This window comes from Pseudoliparis swirei, chromosome 24, assembly GCF_029220125.1.
Source record: "Pseudoliparis swirei isolate HS2019 ecotype Mariana Trench chromosome 24, NWPU_hadal_v1, whole genome shotgun sequence".
NCBI classification, from domain to species: Eukaryota; Metazoa; Chordata; class Actinopteri; order Perciformes; family Liparidae; genus Pseudoliparis; species Pseudoliparis swirei.
In genome coordinates, this window is record NC_079411.1 from 22,988,289 (window position 1) to 23,008,680 (window position 20,392).

Here is a 20,392-nt window from a genome sequence, read left to right on the forward strand (position 1 = left end):
AGAAAAGAAGGTAATTAAAATCAACACGGTTTTACACAGAATTTGATAAAACTACACAACGACGGCATGGTCCGCCAGTGTCTTCGTGTTTCACTCTGCTCTAAACATTCCTGATGGGGCCAGACAGCTGCTCTGACACACAATGGCTGATGTGGCTGCAGTTTCTCCACTGGCATGCCCTCTGACCTTCAGCCGGAGCAGTATATATAGGCCGGGCGATGAGGGGAAGGCCCCTGGCAGCCAACATGAAGTCTGTGCTGTCTGTGTGCTGCTTGCTGTCTCTGCTGGTCCTGTCTGCTGCAGGTAAAGTGGAGGGGATGGATTTAAATCTTTTTATTTTATTTTTAATGTCTGTCTGTGCTGTTGGATGCATTTTAGATTCATTAAAGCAGGTGTGGTATGTCAGATGGAAATGATGATCGCCAGATATCTGCATAATAATTTGGTCCGTGTCGTTGAACGTATCAGAGCCCTTTCTATTTCTGGCTGAGGATTTTTTTTTTAAACGTCAATAATAAAAGAATTCTAAAAAGATCAGTAGATTTTTTTAATTAAGTTACTGGATTAAATGAGTTGAAATATCCAACTGAATGAGGACATTGCATTCAGGATTGATATTGTTGCCTCCTGGGCAGTTGTGTTGAAATATGGTTCAAATTATTTGAACTGACATCTAGACTTACGTCACTCAGATGATTGGGCATTAGTCCATGTCCTGTGTGTTACCCGGGAGCCGTGTGCATGGAGCTCTGTGGTTGTACTCATGAAACAGTCCGGGCGAAGGTGGCACCAGCTGATGGAAACCGTCCTGTCTGCTGCTGCTTATTCTCTCCGGCCCGGAGGGCTCTGACAAAGGAACTTGGACTCTCTACAAAGAGACGCTCTCTGCTGCAGCCAAAGCAAAAGCTGGCAGGAATGATTAGTTTTTCCCACTGGATCTATTTCGGGGTTGAATGTGTCCTCACAGCAGTTGCGCAAACGTGTGCGACTCAGTTAGTGCTCCAGTGAGGATTTTGGCTATTTACAGTCACTCGATGTTGTTGTACAGACTTACCTTTATTCCACGTTAAATTAATGAATCATAATATAACCATAGAGGTGTATAGAGCACAAGTGTTGCTCTGCTTGATTACAGGTACACAGGAGGGACTTGTACCTTAAATAAAAACATATTAGCACTGCAGTTGCACTTGAATGGCACTTATGGTATTACTAATGTTATTACTTATAGTATTACTTATGGTCTTACTTATGCTATTACTTACGGTATTACTCATGGTCTTATTTATGGTATTACTTTTGGTATTACTTATATGATATTCCTTTATTCGTCCCACAGTGGGGAAATTTAAAAAGTCATCAGAGCATCAATGTAAATAAATATAAAACAAAATACGAATACTAATAGTAAATATACACGGGGAAAATAAAGTAAAGTGCAGAGTTTGCCAGGATCTCCAGCGATCTACTGCAGTGTGTTGTGCAGCCTGACAGCAGCAGGAAGGAAGGACTTGTGGTACTTACTTATGGTATTACTTATATTACTCATGTTATTACTCATGGTATTACTTATGGTATTACTGATGGTATTACATATGTTATTACTTATGGTATTACTTGTGGTATTACTTGTGGTATTACTTATGATATTACATATGTTATTACTTATGGTACTACTTGTGGTATTGCATATGTTATTACTTATGGTATTACTTATGGTATTACTTGTGGTATTACTTATGTTACTACTTATGATATTACATATGTTATTACCTTCGCATTGAAAATGCCGGAAGGTTATGTTTTGATCGCCGTGTATTTATTTATTTATTTATTTATTTATTTGTATGCGTGTTATTCGCAAATCTCAAAAAGTATTGAACCGAATCGCATGAAATTTGGTGGGATGGTTGTTTATTATCCGGGGACCAGTTGATTAGATTTTGGGATCGATCGGGTCAAAGGTCAAAGGTCAAAGGTCATGAACAGGTCAAAATCTTTCGCAGAACTCAAAAAGTATTGAACCGAATCGCATGAAATTTGGTGGGATGATTGTTTATTATCCGGGGACCAGTTGATTAGATTTTGGGATCGATCGGGTCAAGGTCAAAGGTCAAAGGTCATGAACAGGTCAAAATCTTTCGCAGAACTCAAAAGTATTGAACCGAATCGCATGAAATTTGGTGGGATGATTGTTTATTATCCGGGGACCAGTTGATTAGATTTTGGGATCGATCGGGTCAAAGGTCAAAGGTCATGAACAGGTCAAAATCTTTCGCAGAACTCAAAAAGTATTGAACCGAATCGGCATGAAATTTGGTGGGATGATTGTTTATTATCCGGGGACCAGTTGATTAGATTTTGAGATCGATCGGGTCAAAGGTCAAAGGTCATGAACAGGTCAAAATCTTTTGCAGAACTCAAAAAGTATTGAACCGAATCGCATGAAATTTGGTGGGATGATTGTTTATTATCCGGGGACCAGTTGACTAGATTTTGGGATCGATCGGGTCAAAGGTCAAGGTCATGAACAGATCAAAATGTTCTTGAATCGCATGAAATTTGGTGGGATGATTGGTTATTATCCGGGGACCATTTGATTAGATTTTGGGATCAATCGGGTCATGGAAAGGTCAAACTCTTTTTTTACCATAGCACGATACATTTTTGTCCAATTGGCATGCAACTAATGCCAAAATGTTCATAATTCAATGCCCAATCTTGTGATATGCGAAGGTATGCGCTCTACCGAGTGCCCATTCTAGTTACTTATGTTATTGCTTATGGTACTACTTGTGGTGTTGCATATGGCATTGCTTGTGGTATTACTTATGGTATTACTTGTGGTATTACTTATGTTAATACTTATGATATTACATATGTTATTACTTATGTTATTACTTATGGTACTACTTGTGGTATTGCATATGGCATTGCTTGTGGTATTACTTATGGTATTACTTGTGGTATTACTTATGGTATTACTTGTGGTATTACTTATGGTATTACTTATGGTATTTTTGTAGTTTGGCTTTCTTGAAGAAATGTTGTTTTCTTGATTCTTGTTGTCCTGAGTTTGTGCTCATGGTTGCTGCACTTATTGTAAGTTGTTTAGTTAAAAGCGTCTGCTAAAGGACATGTAGTGTAATGTTTGGTTAAAGCCGAGGCAGACAGTACCCTCCTCTGTCCTTTCCGGATCATTTTGACCTTTGCAATTGGACAAAGTCACCGAAACTATGCGTCAAGTCACTGATACACTTCTCTTTAAGATGCTCAGCAATGCACACGCACACATCATCAAAGGCAAACGGGCTCACTGAGGTACACTTAAAATCCCAACACAATCACACATTCTGCATAAACACACTGCTATCTGACGCTACAGGCATTACATGTCTCAGTGAAGCCTCATCACTCCCTCGCTGCTAATCTGTCATTCCAGTCAGCAGCCTCCGTGTCCACGTCCCAGATAAAAGATGCACGAGAGAGCACAGCGCGTGGGACCAGCCGTCAGTTGGACTGCGTGAAGTTACAAGCGTCCCTAGAAGTTGAAGCAAAATTAAAAAATATATATATATAAGTGCTGACGGAGCCGAAGTGAAATCCCCCTCCACATAACGAATTAGATTTGCGTGAGCGTGGTAATGTCTCCCAAAGTGTGAGACTTGACAAATATGGCACACGCAATGATGAGGTTTATTATTAAGTAAGAGAGCGAGAAAGAGAGAGAGAGAGAGAGAGAGAAGGAGAGAGAGAGCGAGAGTGTGAAAGCTGAGACAGATGCTGATTTGTTTAAGATGAATCAGATGTGCAGACCCACTGCTGTCATGCTGTGTGTGTTCCTGTGGATTCTTGCTCAAAGCAAAAAGTTGCACGTGTTAAAGCAAATGAACGAACCCTTCATCACACTAAGTCCGAGTAAGTCCACAGTGAGCAGGGCGCATGCCATCGGGACTGGTGCTGATGCATTTATTGTTCCTGCTCTATAAAGAGCTACTGCGTAGGGAAGGTGAGCAACAGTGCAGCCCAGCTGCAGGCCGGGCCTCATGACAATCACAGGGAAGGGGCGGAAATAGAAGTGGAATCATCCCTCCTTCTTTTCACCCTCTGACTCATTGTCGGGCTATTTCTGTCTCAAAGATGTACCATCCAGCACCCAGGGCACCTGTCCCACTCCATCCCCGCGACACTGTGCTCCGAGCCCAGGCCTCAACGCAGCAACAGCTGGGTGAGGAACCACCGGAGAGGCACGGCGCACTAAACTCAAAGCTCACAACTCTAGATTCATAATGTGCTATATTTTGGATGTGCAGACTCTGATGCACACATACATAATAACACAGCATACATTTTGCTTTCAGAAAAACTTGATGTCTCTTTTATTTATGTGTGAGGTAACTTAAATTATGTAACAGGGACGTTGCAAATAAATGTTAAATTTTTAAATACTATCAAAAATCACATTTTGAAGCTGCCTTTATCAATGGTGTTATATTGGATTAAATTAATATGTATAAAGAGCACATACTCGTGCAATTAATCCACAGAGTTATCACACGACTCTGCAGTTTCCCCCAGATACTGTATGTCATGCGCGTGTGTCTCTTTTAGCTCATTGTCTTGGTTTTACAGTTGCAACATGCACCAAACAGCAGGGAAAGACACGACACTAGCTGGTGAATGTAGTGAAGCGTTTAGCAGCTGAAGAACCAGATACTTTTATCAGTATTGGGTTGAGACCAAAACAGAGCGACAAGAAGAGTCAATGTTAGACTTCATCGGATGGACAAGAACTCCCAAATGAATGCTAATGTTGCTCTTTGTCTGCTGGATGTGTAAAGTGGCAACTATCTGCAAGCGTTCACCACATCAACTCTAAAAGGTCTATGTCAACGTTACGTTTATGGCTTGTTTCGCCGCTCCAAAGTGACGAAAAAAGATTAATGTGCTGCTTTAAAATCATAAATTGCTGATGTTTGATCAGTTTGTCTCAACATGTTGTGGGTGTGCAGGAATAGCACTGCTGAAACAACACTTCTTACTACACACCCCACATTCCTTCAGCATGAAGGTTTAAAAAGCTTTTTCAAATTTAGCAAAGGAGCACAATTCAAATCTTGGGTTATCTGTATCTCCAAAACACACAAATATCTACAATTATTCTGATAAATTATCATCTCTATTTCCCACAGTAGCCTGATGTAGAGTTGTAAACAACCCATGCGGTGTCCATGAGTGACAATGCTATGAAGGGTCACGGGGAAAACATTTATGTAGCATAACAATGCTAACAGTCTATGCTAGCAGCTCTGTGCTGAAAACATCAGCATGTTGATTAATATTCTACAAGTAACAATGCTAACAGTCTATGCTGGCAGCTCTGTGCTGAAAACATCAGCATGTTAATTAATATTCTACCAGTAACAAAGCTAATAGGCTGAATTTTAGCAGGTTTCATGTTTAGCATGTTGCATGCTAGCATTTGCTACTAAAGGTAGAGCTGGGGCTAACGGGAATGTCATTAGCTCTGCAGGCATTTTAGTTTTGGACAAATTCAAATGTATCACACATCAAACTAGGTCCACGTTATCAGGATTAACAACCATCCTCTTTTGTACCAAATGTCAAGGCATGCAATCCAGTAGTTGTGGAGATATCTCCTTCTGGACCAAAGTGGTGGGCCGACCGACAGACTGAAATCTCTAGGGCCACGTTTGGTCGTCTGATTAAAGACAGAACACCTACTTGGGATACTGCATAGTTTGTTCTTTGCAAATTATTCAGTAATATATTGTTTTGTGCATTTATCCTAATAATTTGAATCGTACCTAAATCTATCTCCGAGATCAGATTTCCTTTTCACCTGTATTCTGTCTCTCATACTTCCCTTGCCCCACTCTTCCTAACTATGTCACTATGTTCACTACTTTAATTTAATTGGGCCTCCGCTGGCCACTACCACAACACCCATAAACTTAGGCAACATATCCTCTGCTGCTGTTCGTGTGCCAGCCCAGGTGATGCTGCATGTCGTTAGAGAGCCTCCAACACCCTCACGTCTCAGTCAGAACAACGGAGGCCGGACCGGCTCAGTCTTTTAATAGCGGCAGACCTTCACAGCCCAAATGTCATAGAGCTGTTTTGTGTGCTATTTGATTATTATTATTTATTTATTTCATCTCTTGGATACATTTTATTTTGAGACTTAAACTCCAATTACAAGGCATTACCACTGTGATCAGTGGTGGCCCAGCCAAGCACTGGAAATCCATCGGGACACTTGTGGCGTTTGACCGGGTTCGTATTACATTAAACGGCGACACGTCCTGACGAAATTCTTATCTTGGCCTTTGCTTGCACTTGGAATGAGACCAGACTTTTGGTAAAAGTCAAGAGCAAAACTATCATCACAATGCCGGAAACATTACGGGACCAAACATGTTCGTCCTCACAGTTTGCACGCAGTGTGGATGCTTTGAGAATTTATACCTTGTGTTTTCTGCCAATTCCCTCAGGATGTGAACAAGCTAACACAGCTTCCAGATACACAAGGTGACAAGCAACATTATGAGAATGAACTGGTTTGGTGTGGGATTAGGAGCCTTAAAATAGAGCAATAACAGCCATCATGGAGAATGGTGTGGGAAAAGGAGAGTACACGAGGTCCTGCTAGCATCATTTGGGATAGCTAGAGGAGCATTAAGCCTTCCATATGGCCTCAAATATAAATGTGTCTTGAAGCAGCTGATCATGGTTTGGTGGACTCAGCTTCAAGGCTTTACACAATAACTTTCACATTTAAAACATGAAGCAGCTGATAGCCAACCGTGTCATGTCATGTAAGCAGAGTATGAGCACATATAGTTTCAGATTGTGCTGTAGCATCCCTCAAACATGTCATGATGTCAGCCTGATAATAAGACTAAATTCATTTTCATGCTATTGCTTTAGACTTTTCACTGTAATAGGTGTAACGTATGGCATTAATGGACTTTAGGATGCCTTGCCTGCAGAATACCAGGCCCCTGGACCCGGAGGGCCTGAATGTAAACGAGCCATTGTTTATTCTATTCATTTTACAAGCGCTTTCCTTTGATGCAACAAGACAGAATGGTTGCGATTAAAAAGTGGTGTTGCTGTCGTTAATTCCCTTTTCAGTCACCCACAATTAACAGAAGAAAACAACAACTCCATGTTTGTCTCTTGTTGACTCACTTCCGATTTAGTTTGTCTCAATTAATTACAGCCCGTCGAGCTGAAGCGTCTGGTCCATCCGCACAGGTGTTTCCACTTGCTACCTGATTAGACCTCTGCTCAGGACTATGTGGGCGTGTACAAGCTGTGCTTGACTGACACGCCCCTCATTTGCCTATTAGTTGTGTTCCACCTGTTAAGGCGGGACATCTTACCTTGTGATCATTCTTATTGGTACAGAGTTAGAGAGTCTGGTGAGAGTAATTAAAAACACCTGTGGGGGTTGTGCAGGGCCTTGAAAGATTCAGGACATTCGGCTTTTTGCTTGGTTGAGCTTCTGGTCAGAAGTCATTACTCTTTACTATTCTCATTGTGTGTTTATGGAAATCAGATTTAGTTTAATAGACATCAATAAAGTATCAAATGACAATGTGTGAGTGCAAAGTGATGAACTTCCAAATAATCACAGTTATTTGCAGTTATAATGAGATTCAGCCCAATGTGTTGCTGTCAGGCTGCAACTTTATTATACTTTATCATTGTTGGTGTCACATGCAGCTTTTTGTCTAAAACCCCACTGCACACGACCTGCTCAGCACCAACCAGCAGACAGACACAGATATTTCCCTCAGAAGCAGGTGGAGACCAAAAAGAGAGCTAAAAGAGTTTATTGGACTTACATTCAGCAGGTGATGCGAAACACAAATCAAAAAAAGTATTATGTTGATCTGTAACTGCTGCATGTGCAAATAATAAACATCAACAAGTTTGCCATATCAACTTAAAACATGTTGATATGTCAATGATGCGTTTACAACTTTGGCCTCCGAGTGGCCAGCAGTGTCTGTAGTCTCTGCAGCAATCATCACAAGTTAACCTCTTCCTTAGCATTAGCCTGCGAGCTCAGGGTGGGCATTGATCCAGAAGCCTTATGAACATGTAAAACCTGTGACGGCTGGCTATAGCTATGAGTCTCCATCCCGCACGTTGACCCCTACTTGTAACATTAACTGCACATACATTTAGCTGCCGCCTTTCACACTGTGTACCACTACGCGTTCCTCAGCTTTAAGACCGGCAGTCAGTTATAATTAAATAGAGGTCACGGTGAACACTTTGCTTGTAAAGAATACATGTACAAAATAAATGATTATTATTAATATTATTATGTGCATGTATACATGTGGTGTAATGGAGAGGGAGTTCCCTGTTTTAACTGTGATTGTTTTGAAGCCATACTAACTATAATAGTAACTATAACATACTTTATGATGCTGAGGGATGGTGATGAACATCGTGTTCTGTGTCTTATCGTCCGGAGTGAGAGAGGAACCAATCGTTGGCTTTGCGTCGAAGGAAACTTCATATCTATACAATATAACATACATGAGTTGTATATCTATTGTAATTATAGCGTTGTCATGTTTTTGTTATTTATTTATTTATTGTTTTTGTTATTTATTGTTGAAATGTTTTGGTTATTTGTTGTTATGTTCTGTGCCATAAACTAAATCCTTTAAATATCTATATTTTTAAGGATGTCGATATCAGATTATTATATCAGATCCTTATGTGTCAGGATTAAGACAAATACATTCATATTGGCCTTTATCAAATATACAGAGTTACATTAAGTATAGGTTTAATTGTGTTTTATACAGATTTAAACAACTTAAAACAGACATTGAAGTATATTTTTCTTTTTTTAAAGATATTCTCTATTTAAACGTTGTAATATCTTTCTCAGAGTGTAAACGTGGGATTAAACGAAATCCCAAATCCATTCATTCACAAGTGTTTTAGTTGTGTTCTGAGTGTCGTCGAAGAAAAAGCAACAGTGTGACCTAAACAACGCAAAATGGCTCCAGAAAACAGAAATACGTAAATGCATGCAAGGACAATAAATACACTATTCTATTCCAAGCTGTCCACTCAGCTGTCTTCTTTTAGATTCTCCACATAACGGTCCACCCTGCTTCAAATAGTCCTCTCTTAACACCATTCAAGGAGCTGAAATGTGAGTCTTAAATCTGGGAGGTGCTGAACATCTGATCGGCTCTGTTCTTGTGACTGAGCACGACTGCGACAGACAAAGGTGACTGGTCTGCAGAGGTCCGGCGAGTTAGCGCAGTCTGATTGGTCAGTTTATTTATGAACATCTTCCATTTAAACGTTAATGATGAGCAGTACTCTGATCAAGGATGAATTTGACATTTTGAACAAAAGATCTTTTATTTGATCAAAGACACTCAACATGCTTTTGGAAAGAGACACCAGCCCAAAGTTCTCTTGTCTAATCTCATATTTCCTCCTCCTAGATCTTCTGACGGGCCCCTCCAGCCACGATGAGGATCCCTTGGTGCAGCTGCAGCAGCCGGAGGGAGATGCCTTCTCCTGTGGATGTGATACAACAGAGGAGCACACTAGCCAGAGCTCCTCCAACGACACCCCGGCCCCGGAGAGGACCCTCTGCCAGCCCTGCAAACCTCCATCAGCTGTAGGTACGGAAGAAGATTCGGCTTCGACCTCGGAGCATGAAGAGGAGGAGGAGGAGGAGGCAGCTTCAGTGGAGGGGGATGCTTCCACTGAGGAGATTACAGGTGATGGAGAGGAAGAGCCGGAAGAGGCTGCGTCTCAGGATGAGGTAGAAGAAGAGGCATCTGAGGAGAAGGCTGAGGAAGAGCAGGAAGTGTCTGAGGAGGTTGCATCAGATGAGGAGGAGGAGGAGGAGGTAGCTGTGGTTGAGGAGGAGAACATTGAGGAAGTCAAAAAAGAAGCAGAGGAGGAATTATCCAAAGAAGAAGTGCATGAACCTCAGGAAGGAGCTGCAGAGACGGAAGAAGCTGCTGCTGAAGAAGAAGCAGTTGAGGGAGGTGAAGACACGCAGGAGGATCCGGAGGAGGAAGTTGAGGAGGAGGACGATGTGGACACGGTCCTACGCGAGGCCGCAGAGGAGGAAGCTGCAGAGGAAGAGCCAGAAGCAGCTGAACCCGAACCAGAAGCAGAACCAGTTGAGCTTCCTCAAACGGACTCTGAGGAATCTGAGGAAACAGAGTCTGAAGCGATAGCAGAATCTGAACCAGAACCAGAGGTGACTGAGGAGCCTGAACCAGAACCAGAGGTGACTGAGGAGCCTGAACCAGAACCTGAGGTGACTGAGGAGCAGGAGGCCGACGTGTTTACAGAGCCAGAACCTGAAGTCATTTCAGAACCGGAGGTGGTTCCCGAGTCTGAGGCTGAACCAGAGGTGACTTCAGACCCGGAACCAGAACCAGAGGTGATTGAAGAGCCTGAACCAGAACCAGAGGTGATTGAAGAACCAGAACTAGAGGTGATTGAAGAACCAGAACCAGAACCAGAGGTGACTCCAGAGCTTGAGGTTGAAGTGGTTGCAGCGCCAGAGCCTGAAGTGGAGCTAGAGCCTGTCTTGGAGGAGGTCACAGCAGAACCTGCAGAGGATGTGAGTGTGGAAGAGGAAGCAGTGGAGGAGGCATCAGTAGATGACGTTGAGGAGGCGACGGTGGAGGAGGCGACGGTAGAGGAGGTGACAGTGGAGGAGGCACCTGTCGAGGAGGCGACGGTGGAGGAGGTGTCTTCAGAGGTGCCCGCACCGGCAAAAACCAAAGGTACAACAAGAGAACCCCGTCTGGGTTTACAGTGTGTCATGAGTGAAAGTCTCTCGCCGCCCTCATAGAAACGCTGTAGCAGGAGGTGCATGCACCTCCCCTCACTGACTCCATTGTGTTGCCATCTTCCTGTCAGTAGACAATAGAGCAGCAGGGATCCCGTTACAGTGGAGATGTGTCCTTCCCGTCGCTGCTTTAATGAAGGAAGCGAGGCATTATCTGATGTCTGGGTGTTGACACCTCCTAAAGGAGATCTCCATCTATTACCCTGATCCCACTTCATCACTTCATGCATTGCCCGTGTGTGAGTGTCATGTATGTGTGTTATCTCTTTGAACTTTATATCCACAGTAATTGATTTCAACCGTCGGTAAAAAGCCTGCAATACATTTCTGAAACAATTACTGTCACCTTTTTGTTTTGGTCACTCTATCCTGAGAGTTTGAGATGACAAAGCAAAATATTTTTTAAACTGTATTGTCGTGAATCATTTCTATTATCTTGATAGACGTATCAACAAATAATTTACGCAGAGATAGAAATAATTGAATAAAAAGGATTATCAAGTAATCCTAGTCCAAAATAGACACATTTTGACGGAAATACAATGCTAATACAATTTTTCTTTTAAAAAAAAGAAACACTGATGATACCTCAAAGAAGACAAACAACAGAGAGAAAAACATGGTAAAAATAAATAAATCTAATTTCAAAAGAATTTGGAAACTTTGCATCAACGTACTTTGTTTGTTTTTACTCTAACAAAGGAAAATGTTTCAGTAGTTTCTAAGTTGTAATGAATACCTAGTCAGCTAGTTTTGGGTTGCCACATCATGCTTACCCTTTGTGGATGGTGTTTATCCTGATGAGCATACCTTCCTTTGTCTTTTAAGATTTAATTCAAATTGAAGACCCCTCTAAGACCACTTACCCTTCTGGTAATGAGCTACCGGACATCCAAACCCAATTAATGTGTTGATAATTTAATTTAAAGAGTATTAACACTAGCCAAAGCGATTTTTCACAACCCGTCAAAGCAAAAGTTTTCCTTACAAATGGTTAATTATTGACCTAAAAAGTGTTTGTACAAACCCATGTATGAAGCTCTGTCATATGTATGCGGATTCTGATTAATGCAGATTATTGTGTGACGGACATTCAGCTGAGATGGGCTGTGAAATCACAGCAACGGTCTCTCTCTTTCTCTCTGAGGCATGCCAATCCCCTTGAATATGACACAGTGTGGAGCTAAAGGGGAATTAGCAACAACCTCTGGTACAGGAATAAACAAACCAAAATAGCAGAGGAAAGGAATAGATGGACAACAACACGATCTCTAACAGTTGGGCCTGTGCGCTCCCCACAGGGTCGTGTCACTCACAGCTCAGGACAGCGTCTACCTGGGGGAGCACTTTTATTGAGCAGAACACAGTGGCATTGTGTTCCAGGCCCTCTGTGTCACATTTAGCATGACATATTCCCATCACAGGTAAATGGATGTTGACCATAACAAGTGACTTAACTCTCCGATCCTTCACTCAAACAGCAGGCCCGACAATGAGGGACCGCACGCACATTGAGGACACGCTGCGATTGGCTAACACTGACCCCTCAACGGAGCTCTCAGGTGAGGAACAGAGGCATCTCAGAGGTAGTGAAATAAGACACGATGTGGTTTGATTTGCTTGAAATACTATTAGAAAGGGCATAAAGGACCCCTCCGGGGCGGACTTTGCCGTGCCAGATTAAAAACACTGGTACCGATGCTGTCTTGATGATGTAACCTTAAAGATGTACTTATGTCAGACTGGTGATGTGTGAATGTGTTATTTGCTGTGGTTTTAAAAATAATTTTGTATCTATTTTTTGGTCTTTTTTGTTGTTGTTCTTTACCCTTTTATTTCTCCTTTCCCTTTGTATTGTATCCTTAAAGTCCTGTCTTGTTTATTTGTAAAATCAAAATCAATATATATATAAAAAAAGAAAAAAGAAAAGGCATAAAGCACCTCTCTCACCCCCCACAAATATATACAGCCAGACACTTGTGCATGTACGCATATTGTGCATGCACATAGTGAAAACCACCTCCTGCTGATGAAGAATAGGACGCTCATTGACAAACGCTGCTCTCAGAGTTTTGCTGTGGAAACGCCTGAAACGTTGTGTATTGAAATGAAGATTGTTAACAGCAACGTCGTCAATGGGAAAGGAAAACAGATGTGTTTACATGTGAATGAAAGCAAGAATGAGACAATTGGGGGGGGGCATTTTCTGCCAAAAGTATTTAGAAAATTGCTTCATGATGTCTAGGTCCTGGGGCTGTGTGTGTGTGTGTGTGTGTGTGTGTGTGTACGATATATGCATGTGTGTGTATGCGTGTGAGCGTGCAGACGCGTCTCCAGGCAGGTGATTAATCAGTGCAAATGTGTAACTCTGTCCTGGGCCATGAAAGCCTCTCTGTTCTCCCGAAAGAAGACTGGTTCACCTCAAAGCGCGGCAGCAGAGCCGGCCTCCTAATCACCGCCGCTCGATTCAATAAACTTTATGAGGGCAATTCATCATGCGCTGCCAAAGGAACTGTTGTAATCAGCAATGGGAGCATTAATAACAATCTTGTCCAAAATGACTTCTCGCTATTACTTCCCAATTAATACAGTACATCCAACTCTCTCTCTCTCTCTCTCTTTCTCTCTCTCTCTCTCGCTCTCTCTCTCTCTCGCTCTCTCCAGCTGCTATGAAGAAGCTGCTGAACATCTTCCACACCGCCATCCAGCCAATGGAGCGAGCCTTCAAGTACAATGAGCTCAGGCAGCATGAAGTCACAGGTGGGCCAGCTTCCTGTTTGAGATCGCCCCTGGATCAAAACAGCATGTTAAGAAGCAGTAGTAAACGGTGAATGGACTGCTCATCGGGATCTAATCTAAATATTAATTCACACACACACACACACACACACACACTGACGGCGCAGCCTTCCGTGGACATTTTTGGTTCAGTAGCCTGACTAAGGACATCAAACTGTGATTACCGCTCTTCACGAGTCATAGCCTTCCCAGTAGTTTGTTTTTGTGGACACATGTCAAAATTAAATTAAATTAAATGCAGTCTATTTTATATAGCCTAATATCAAAAATTAAGATTTTGCCTCAGTGGGCTTTACAATCTGTACACATACGGCATCCCTGACCTTTGACCTCACATCGGATCAGGAAAAAGTCCCAAGAAAGAAAAAAAAAACCTTTCACTGGGAATAAAAGAGAAGAAACCTTCAGTAGAGCAACAGAGGAGGATCCCTCTCCAGGATGGACAGGAGCAATAGATGTCATGTGTACAGAAGGAAACATTACAGAGTAACATAAACACATTCAATGAATCACAGGGTCTGTCAATAAGTCACAGGCCTACATTCATGTAAAAAGAAAATATAATTCAGACAACATTAGTATCCACCAAAAACACATCACCTCTCTTTAAGTCATTAAATCGGAGTTGCACAAAAAGCAGTGGCGCACAAATAAAGTCACGATTAAGAAGAAGTGAAGCCAGGAGCCGACATTATTCAAACCAGGCGCACAGAGAAGCACAATAAGGACTCTGTCTGTGGGAAATTACAGGGAACGTTGTGTGGGCCAGACTCCCGACAACTTTGTTCCATTGCACTTGTTGAGGTCAGTGAGAGAGTTATTTATGCAAAGGAGCAGGATGGAGTCTTCTAACTGTGGCTCGTGACTCTGGCTCCCCTTGTGGTGCAGGAATGTAAAGACGTGTAGAGGGCTGTCAGAGGAGCACCGATGTGTTCAGGAAATGTCCTTTCAGTCCACAAAATCAGAGCCGATCACACAACTTTTTAATGTGAGAACCAAGAATATTCAGAATTGACCTCAGATGTAGCTGAATTGGTTTTCTAAAGAAACCCATATGTTCATTCTTTCTCTCCCTCAAACCTTTTCTTTATGTTGCTGACTCTAGATGGCGAGATCACCTCTAAGCCCATGGTTCTGTTCCTGGGACCCTGGAGCGTCGGCAAGTCCTCCATGATCAACTACCTGCTGGGTCTTCACGGCACCCCTCAGGAGCTCTACACAGGTTCACACCTATTGTCCTATTACAGCAATCAGACGACACGATTCATAATTATATGAATGTATTACGTGTATAATACATTCACAATCGTTTACGCCAATACCCAACTCATATTTTAATTTCACTTAAAGTGAGATGAAGGGACTTTTTGCTGCTATGTCCACAAGTGGAAATTGAAAATATTTACGGTTATTGTGGTAATACACGTTTAAATAGGGAAAAATTACTATTTAATTTTGCAAAATATTCTAAAACTATTACTTTATGTGTACAACATTTGTCAGATGCTATGTCCACAAGTGGAAATTGAAAATATTTACGGTTATTGTGGTAATACACATTTAAATTATTGTGGTAATACACATTTAAATTATTGTGGTAATACACATTTAAATAAGGAAAAATGACTACATAATTTGGCAGAATATTCTAAAAGTATTACTTTAAGTGTACAACATGTGTCAGATAAAAATGAGCCAGCTGAACTCACCAGCGCCCATGGTGTTACACAGTGGCGGGCCGTCAGGGCCAGCAAGGCCTTCTCTGCTGGCCTAAACATCATCAGAATATATATTTTTTTCTAAATATATTTTCCCACAAATATGTATTCAATTATTCCCCAGAGTAAGAGTTATTCTCTTAATTTCATAGCGTTCCTCTTGGTTGCGCTGCTGCCAGCGCCAGGTTGAGATTTGGAGGGCTGGTCTTTATGTTAGATCTTTTATCCAATCATATTCAGCCATCGTGTGTTGCCAGGGGGCTAAAATCTGCCCTTAGGCCTTCAGAATCAACATTGCGGGCGCTGGTAGCTTCAAGTGAATGGGAATGACGATGTTGTGTCAACCAATCAGCTTTAGAGTTGGCTCCTCTAGGCCTTCGAGAAGGCCCCGGAACCGGCACAGGAGCCAGCTAGCAGGCCGAGTGCTGCACGTCTTTTGATTGGATTACCAATATTGAGAGGCGGGTCCTATGGGCAGGTAGATGCAAAACCTCAGAACTAGGAAACTGAATTTGATAAAGGAATTAATTCGCGGACTACAAAACTGTTTTTTCAACCCACAATGGCGGAAGGAGGAGAAGATGTCGATTTGGTCGAGCATATACTTGAAATCTGCTTTGGGTGCGACAATGCCCTGTTTAGTGAACAAACTAGTGCAAGTGACTTTTTTCTTCTTCTTTTTCTCCGTCATGATGCGCGCATTCTGCAGCGCGCAAGACGGAGAGCCGAGAGAAATGACATGCTGTTGTGTAGATACGATCAACATCAGACGGCTGTTTAGTTTAATAAATAAACAAAGACGTGCTATAGAGAAAATGACGGGGGCGGGCCAATTTTTTTTAATGTCATGCGATCTACCAATACTACGCCGTGATCGACGTATTGAGCAGCCCTGGTCTAGAGCCATGGCATCATAATGATAGTAATAAGAGGTGGATTAATTTGGGTGGGACTGTGTAGGACCTCACTGAAGGCCCAGGCCCCAGGCCCACAGCCCGCCACTGGTATTACATCATTCCCCCTCCATCCCTCCACCAGGCGCTGAGCCCACCACCTCGGAGTTCACGGTCATAATGAACGGGGAGAAGTTCCGGTCCATCGAGGGCATCGTCATGGCAGCGGACAGCTCTCGGTCCTTCTCTCCCCTGGAGAAGTTTGGCCAAGGCTTCCTGGAGAAGCTGGTGGGCATCGAGATGCCCCACAAGCTTCTGGAGAGGGTCACCTTCGTGGACACGCCCGGCATCATTGAGAACCGCAAGCAGCAGGAGAGAGGTGAGAGGCCACCACTAAGGAAATGGGTATTTACACATGTAAACATACACACACACACAGACACACACACACAGACAGACATACACACTCACACACACACACACAGACATACACAGACATACACACACACACACACACACAGACATACACTCACACACACACACACTCACACACACACACACACAGACATACACACTCACACACACACACACAGACATACACACTCATTCCCAACAAATGATTCATCAAATATTAATTAATCAAATATTGAAGTTGTACAACATTTCATTTAAATTGATATATACATTTAAATGTTGAATAAATGACTCAGAAAATGTAATTATAAAAGTCTTAACTGAGCCTTTAACTGAGATACAAGCTATTTTTCTTGTTTCTGGAAACATTGGAACAAATGTTTGTATGTTTTATAAACCATAAGTAACTTGTCCTCGTATTGTATTTAATATATTGTTGTTGTATTTGGGTTTGTTGCTTTGTGGACTCATGAGTCTGGAATAAAATAAATATATAGATATATCAGGTTTGTTCATAATTTGAACAAGCATGTTCATTACGCTTTGTACAGGAAACCAAGGATAAAGACAAATCTAAAGTGTAAAATTAAAGGGTTCCCCGCAGCTTATTCGGCTAGAAGGCATTCATTTAGTTTCTGTACTACAACATGTGATGATTCTTTAACTAGAAATCCGTAAGCCCACAAACAACATGGGGTTTTACGTTGTTTCTGTTACCCAAAACAAATGGCAAAAAAAGCTTTTTTTTTCATATGTGAAATGTAAAACAAAATAAAACAGTTCGCTCGTGCTCCGTTTCTGTCACGGCGCTATTAGAGTGGACCCAATAGCACGACTCAGACAGGAGTAACAAAGATTACTGTCTTTGGTTGGAAACAGGCTGGGTCAAAACCGGGAGATCAGTCGAAGAAGCAAACAAGTCCAAAAAGGGGCGGGGCAGAGAATCAGAGGTCAGGGCAGGCAGGGTCAGAACAGGCAGGTCAGGAATATACTCTAATAACGCTGGAGAACTTGGCACGAAAACACAAGACAATCTGGCAGAGGACAAGTGGAAGTGAGGGAGCTAAATGGTGAGGGACTAATAAGGGGATGGGCTGCAGGTGAGAAGGGCGTGAGGACCAGGTGAAGGGAATGAGAGACTAACGAGGTGATCAGAGGCAGGTGGGGGGAGTTGGACTGACGAGATGGTGTGACAGGATGAAAACAACTATTACAAAAAGGAGCTAAACTGTTACAGTTTCAGAGCGAACACGTTTAACTCTCCTCTGCCTCAGGTTACCCCTACAACGAGGTGTGCCAGTGGTTCATCGACCGAGCGGATCTGATCTTCCAGGTGTTCGACCCCACGAAGCTGGACGTGGGCGGGGAGCTGGAGATGCTCTTCAGGCAGATGAAAGGACGCGAGTCTCAGATTCGCCTCATCCTCAACAAGGCCGACAGTCTTACCACCCAGAACCTAATGAGGGTCTACGGGGCCCTGTTCTGGAGCATGGCGCCCCTGATCAACGTCACGGAGCCCCCGCGGGTCTACGTCAGCTCCTTCTGGCCTCAGGACTACGCTGCGGACACCAGCCGAGAGCTGTTCATGAAGGAGGAGATCTCTCTGCTGGAAGACCTCAACCAGGCACGATATGGCTCCTCCTTCACTTGCTCGTGTTGACAATATGATTCGCTGCACAGAAAATTAAACACCATCCACATGACTCCATGTGACAGAGTTCAGTACACCTAGAAGTCTCTGAGGTTAACTAATTATGGATAAAACTCACCAAACACTCGGATCAAACATTACGCTTTATGGTCGCTTCTCATTTCTTTTTTTGTGGGAAATATTGACAGGTACATAACACAGTAAACATGTACTTTAACTGATATTTTCCATGAGTTTTCCATCTTTTTGTTGACATATACAAACAGATAACAAACCCACCTCACCCACTGGTACACCCACCTAGAGTAGAGGAAAATATATACATAACAAATATATACATTTCGCCAAGCCAGACGTCTACATAGCTAAACACACACACATCTGGAACACCTGTATGTAGACACACCTGCATCACTCTACAGAGTAAATACACAGTAATTACATCACACAAGTACAATATATCCAGAAATCAAATGACAATAGTCTCTTTTCATTTCTGTCTCTGTCTTCAGGTGATTGAGAACCAAATGGAGAACAAGATCGCATTCATCCGCCAGCACGGCATCCGCGTGCGCATCCACGCCCTGCTGGTCGACCGCTACCTCCAGACCTACTACGACAAGCTGGGCTGGTTCAGCGACCCCTACGAGGTGTTCAAAGACATCGTCAACGACCCCGACAAGCACTATATCTTCAAATCCATTCTGGCCAAGACCAACGTCAGCAAGTTTGACCTGCCCAACAAGGAGGCCTACCAGGACTTCTTTGGCGTGAACCCGGTCTCCAGCTTCAAGCAGCTCTCCTCCCACTGCAGCTGGACCGGCGGCTGTCTGCAAGAGAAGCTGGAGAGGGCCATCTCGTACGACCTGCCGGGCCTGCTCAGCAGCGTCAGCAAGGCCGCGGCCACGCCTGCGCCAGCGAAGGCCGCACCGTCACCTCCGCCTCCGCTCCCTGGCACCTGCGAGGGTCCCGGATGTGAGGAGAAACCCAAGAATCGCTGGCGGAAGCAGTGAGGAGAGGAGGCGAGGGGTGCAGGAGGAGGAATAGAGGAGGCAGATGGCGGCAGCAAACCGGAGGGTTTTCCTGATAATAATCCTCACCGCTGTGGTGTTCAGAACTGGGGATGGAGAGACTGAGCGGGGAGAGGGGAAGAGAGTCGAACATGTGCAGAGATGTACCGCGCAGATGTGGGTTAGATTTACAACAATTCTCTGGTACACATTGTCCGAGGACACCCTTCTGGTATTTAAGGCGGGTAACATTTTTTTTAAAGTAGGAAAAAAATGACGCAAAAAAAGGCTTGAAGTCAACTTTCCATCTGAAGCGATTGCTGTCTGCAACAAATGTCTGCAGGTGAAACCTACAACAGGAAGAAAAAAGCTCAAGACGTCTATTTCCTATGTAACCGTCCATGTGGGTGAAATCTGAGACTGAACGTGTTCTGGGTTCTCACTGTTTTTCAAGTTTGAACATTATTTATTCAAGTTTTTCTGCTTCAGAGAAAGATGCCGCGGGCAATTGTAAACCTCTCTCTTTTTGTCCTCTGTGTTGTTTGCAAAGTCTAAAGATTGAGATTCAAACTGCCTGTGCTGTGTTTTTCCAATAAAACCAGGGTAGGGCGTCGTTATTGTGTCAGGAAGCTTATTTTCAACGGCGGCCCAACCCAATAGAGGGATTGTTCTTATTTAGTTGTATTGAGCAGGTATTTAACCATGTTTAGTCGCTGCACTGCACTGCAGGATACTAGATACTGTCCTCTCTTCCCTATTGTACATTCGTCATAGAATCACATTTTAACAACATATTCTAATCATAGCTTTCTGTTCATGTAAGCTTGTATTTTATGCCACCGCGGCCTTCTCAGCCCTCTGAACTGTTGCTAGTCTTACCTCAAAGCGGCTGCATTTCCTTTTGAAAATGTAATCTTGTCATTGTTCCTTTAGGTTCGTCATTCTTTTGAGTGATTTCTTTTGAGTAAACAACTCAATTAAAAACTGCAGGCTTGTTTTCCTTTTTATGGATACAAAGACAC

General features: G+C 42.9%; 1 protein-coding gene across 4 annotated transcripts; it reads left to right on the plus strand.

Annotated features, from left to right (window-relative positions):
• Positions 1 to 19: 19 nt before the first annotated feature.
• LOC130189474 (sarcalumenin-like) lies at positions 20 to 20,357 on the plus strand. Of its 4 annotated transcripts, XM_056408270.1 has the most exons (10): positions 270 to 303; positions 4,141 to 4,228; positions 9,513 to 10,285; positions 10,346 to 10,820; positions 12,367 to 12,447; positions 13,550 to 13,645; positions 14,790 to 14,906; positions 16,441 to 16,674; positions 17,984 to 18,333; positions 18,873 to 20,357. In XM_056408270.1, exons 2-10 carry the CDS (start codon positions 4,141 to 4,143, stop codon positions 19,371 to 19,373), a joined length of 2,715 nt encoding a protein of 904 aa, XP_056264245.1. In that variant the 5' UTR covers positions 270 to 303; the 3' UTR covers positions 19,374 to 20,357. The 4 variants fall into 4 exon arrangements, with proteins under 4 accessions (XP_056264244.1, XP_056264245.1, XP_056264242.1 ...); XM_056408267.1 differs by having other exon boundaries at positions 9,513 to 10,820; XM_056408271.1 differs by lacking the exon at positions 10,346 to 10,820 and having other exon boundaries at positions 9,513 to 9,695.
• The last annotated feature ends 35 nt before the right edge of the window (positions 20,358 to 20,392 follow it).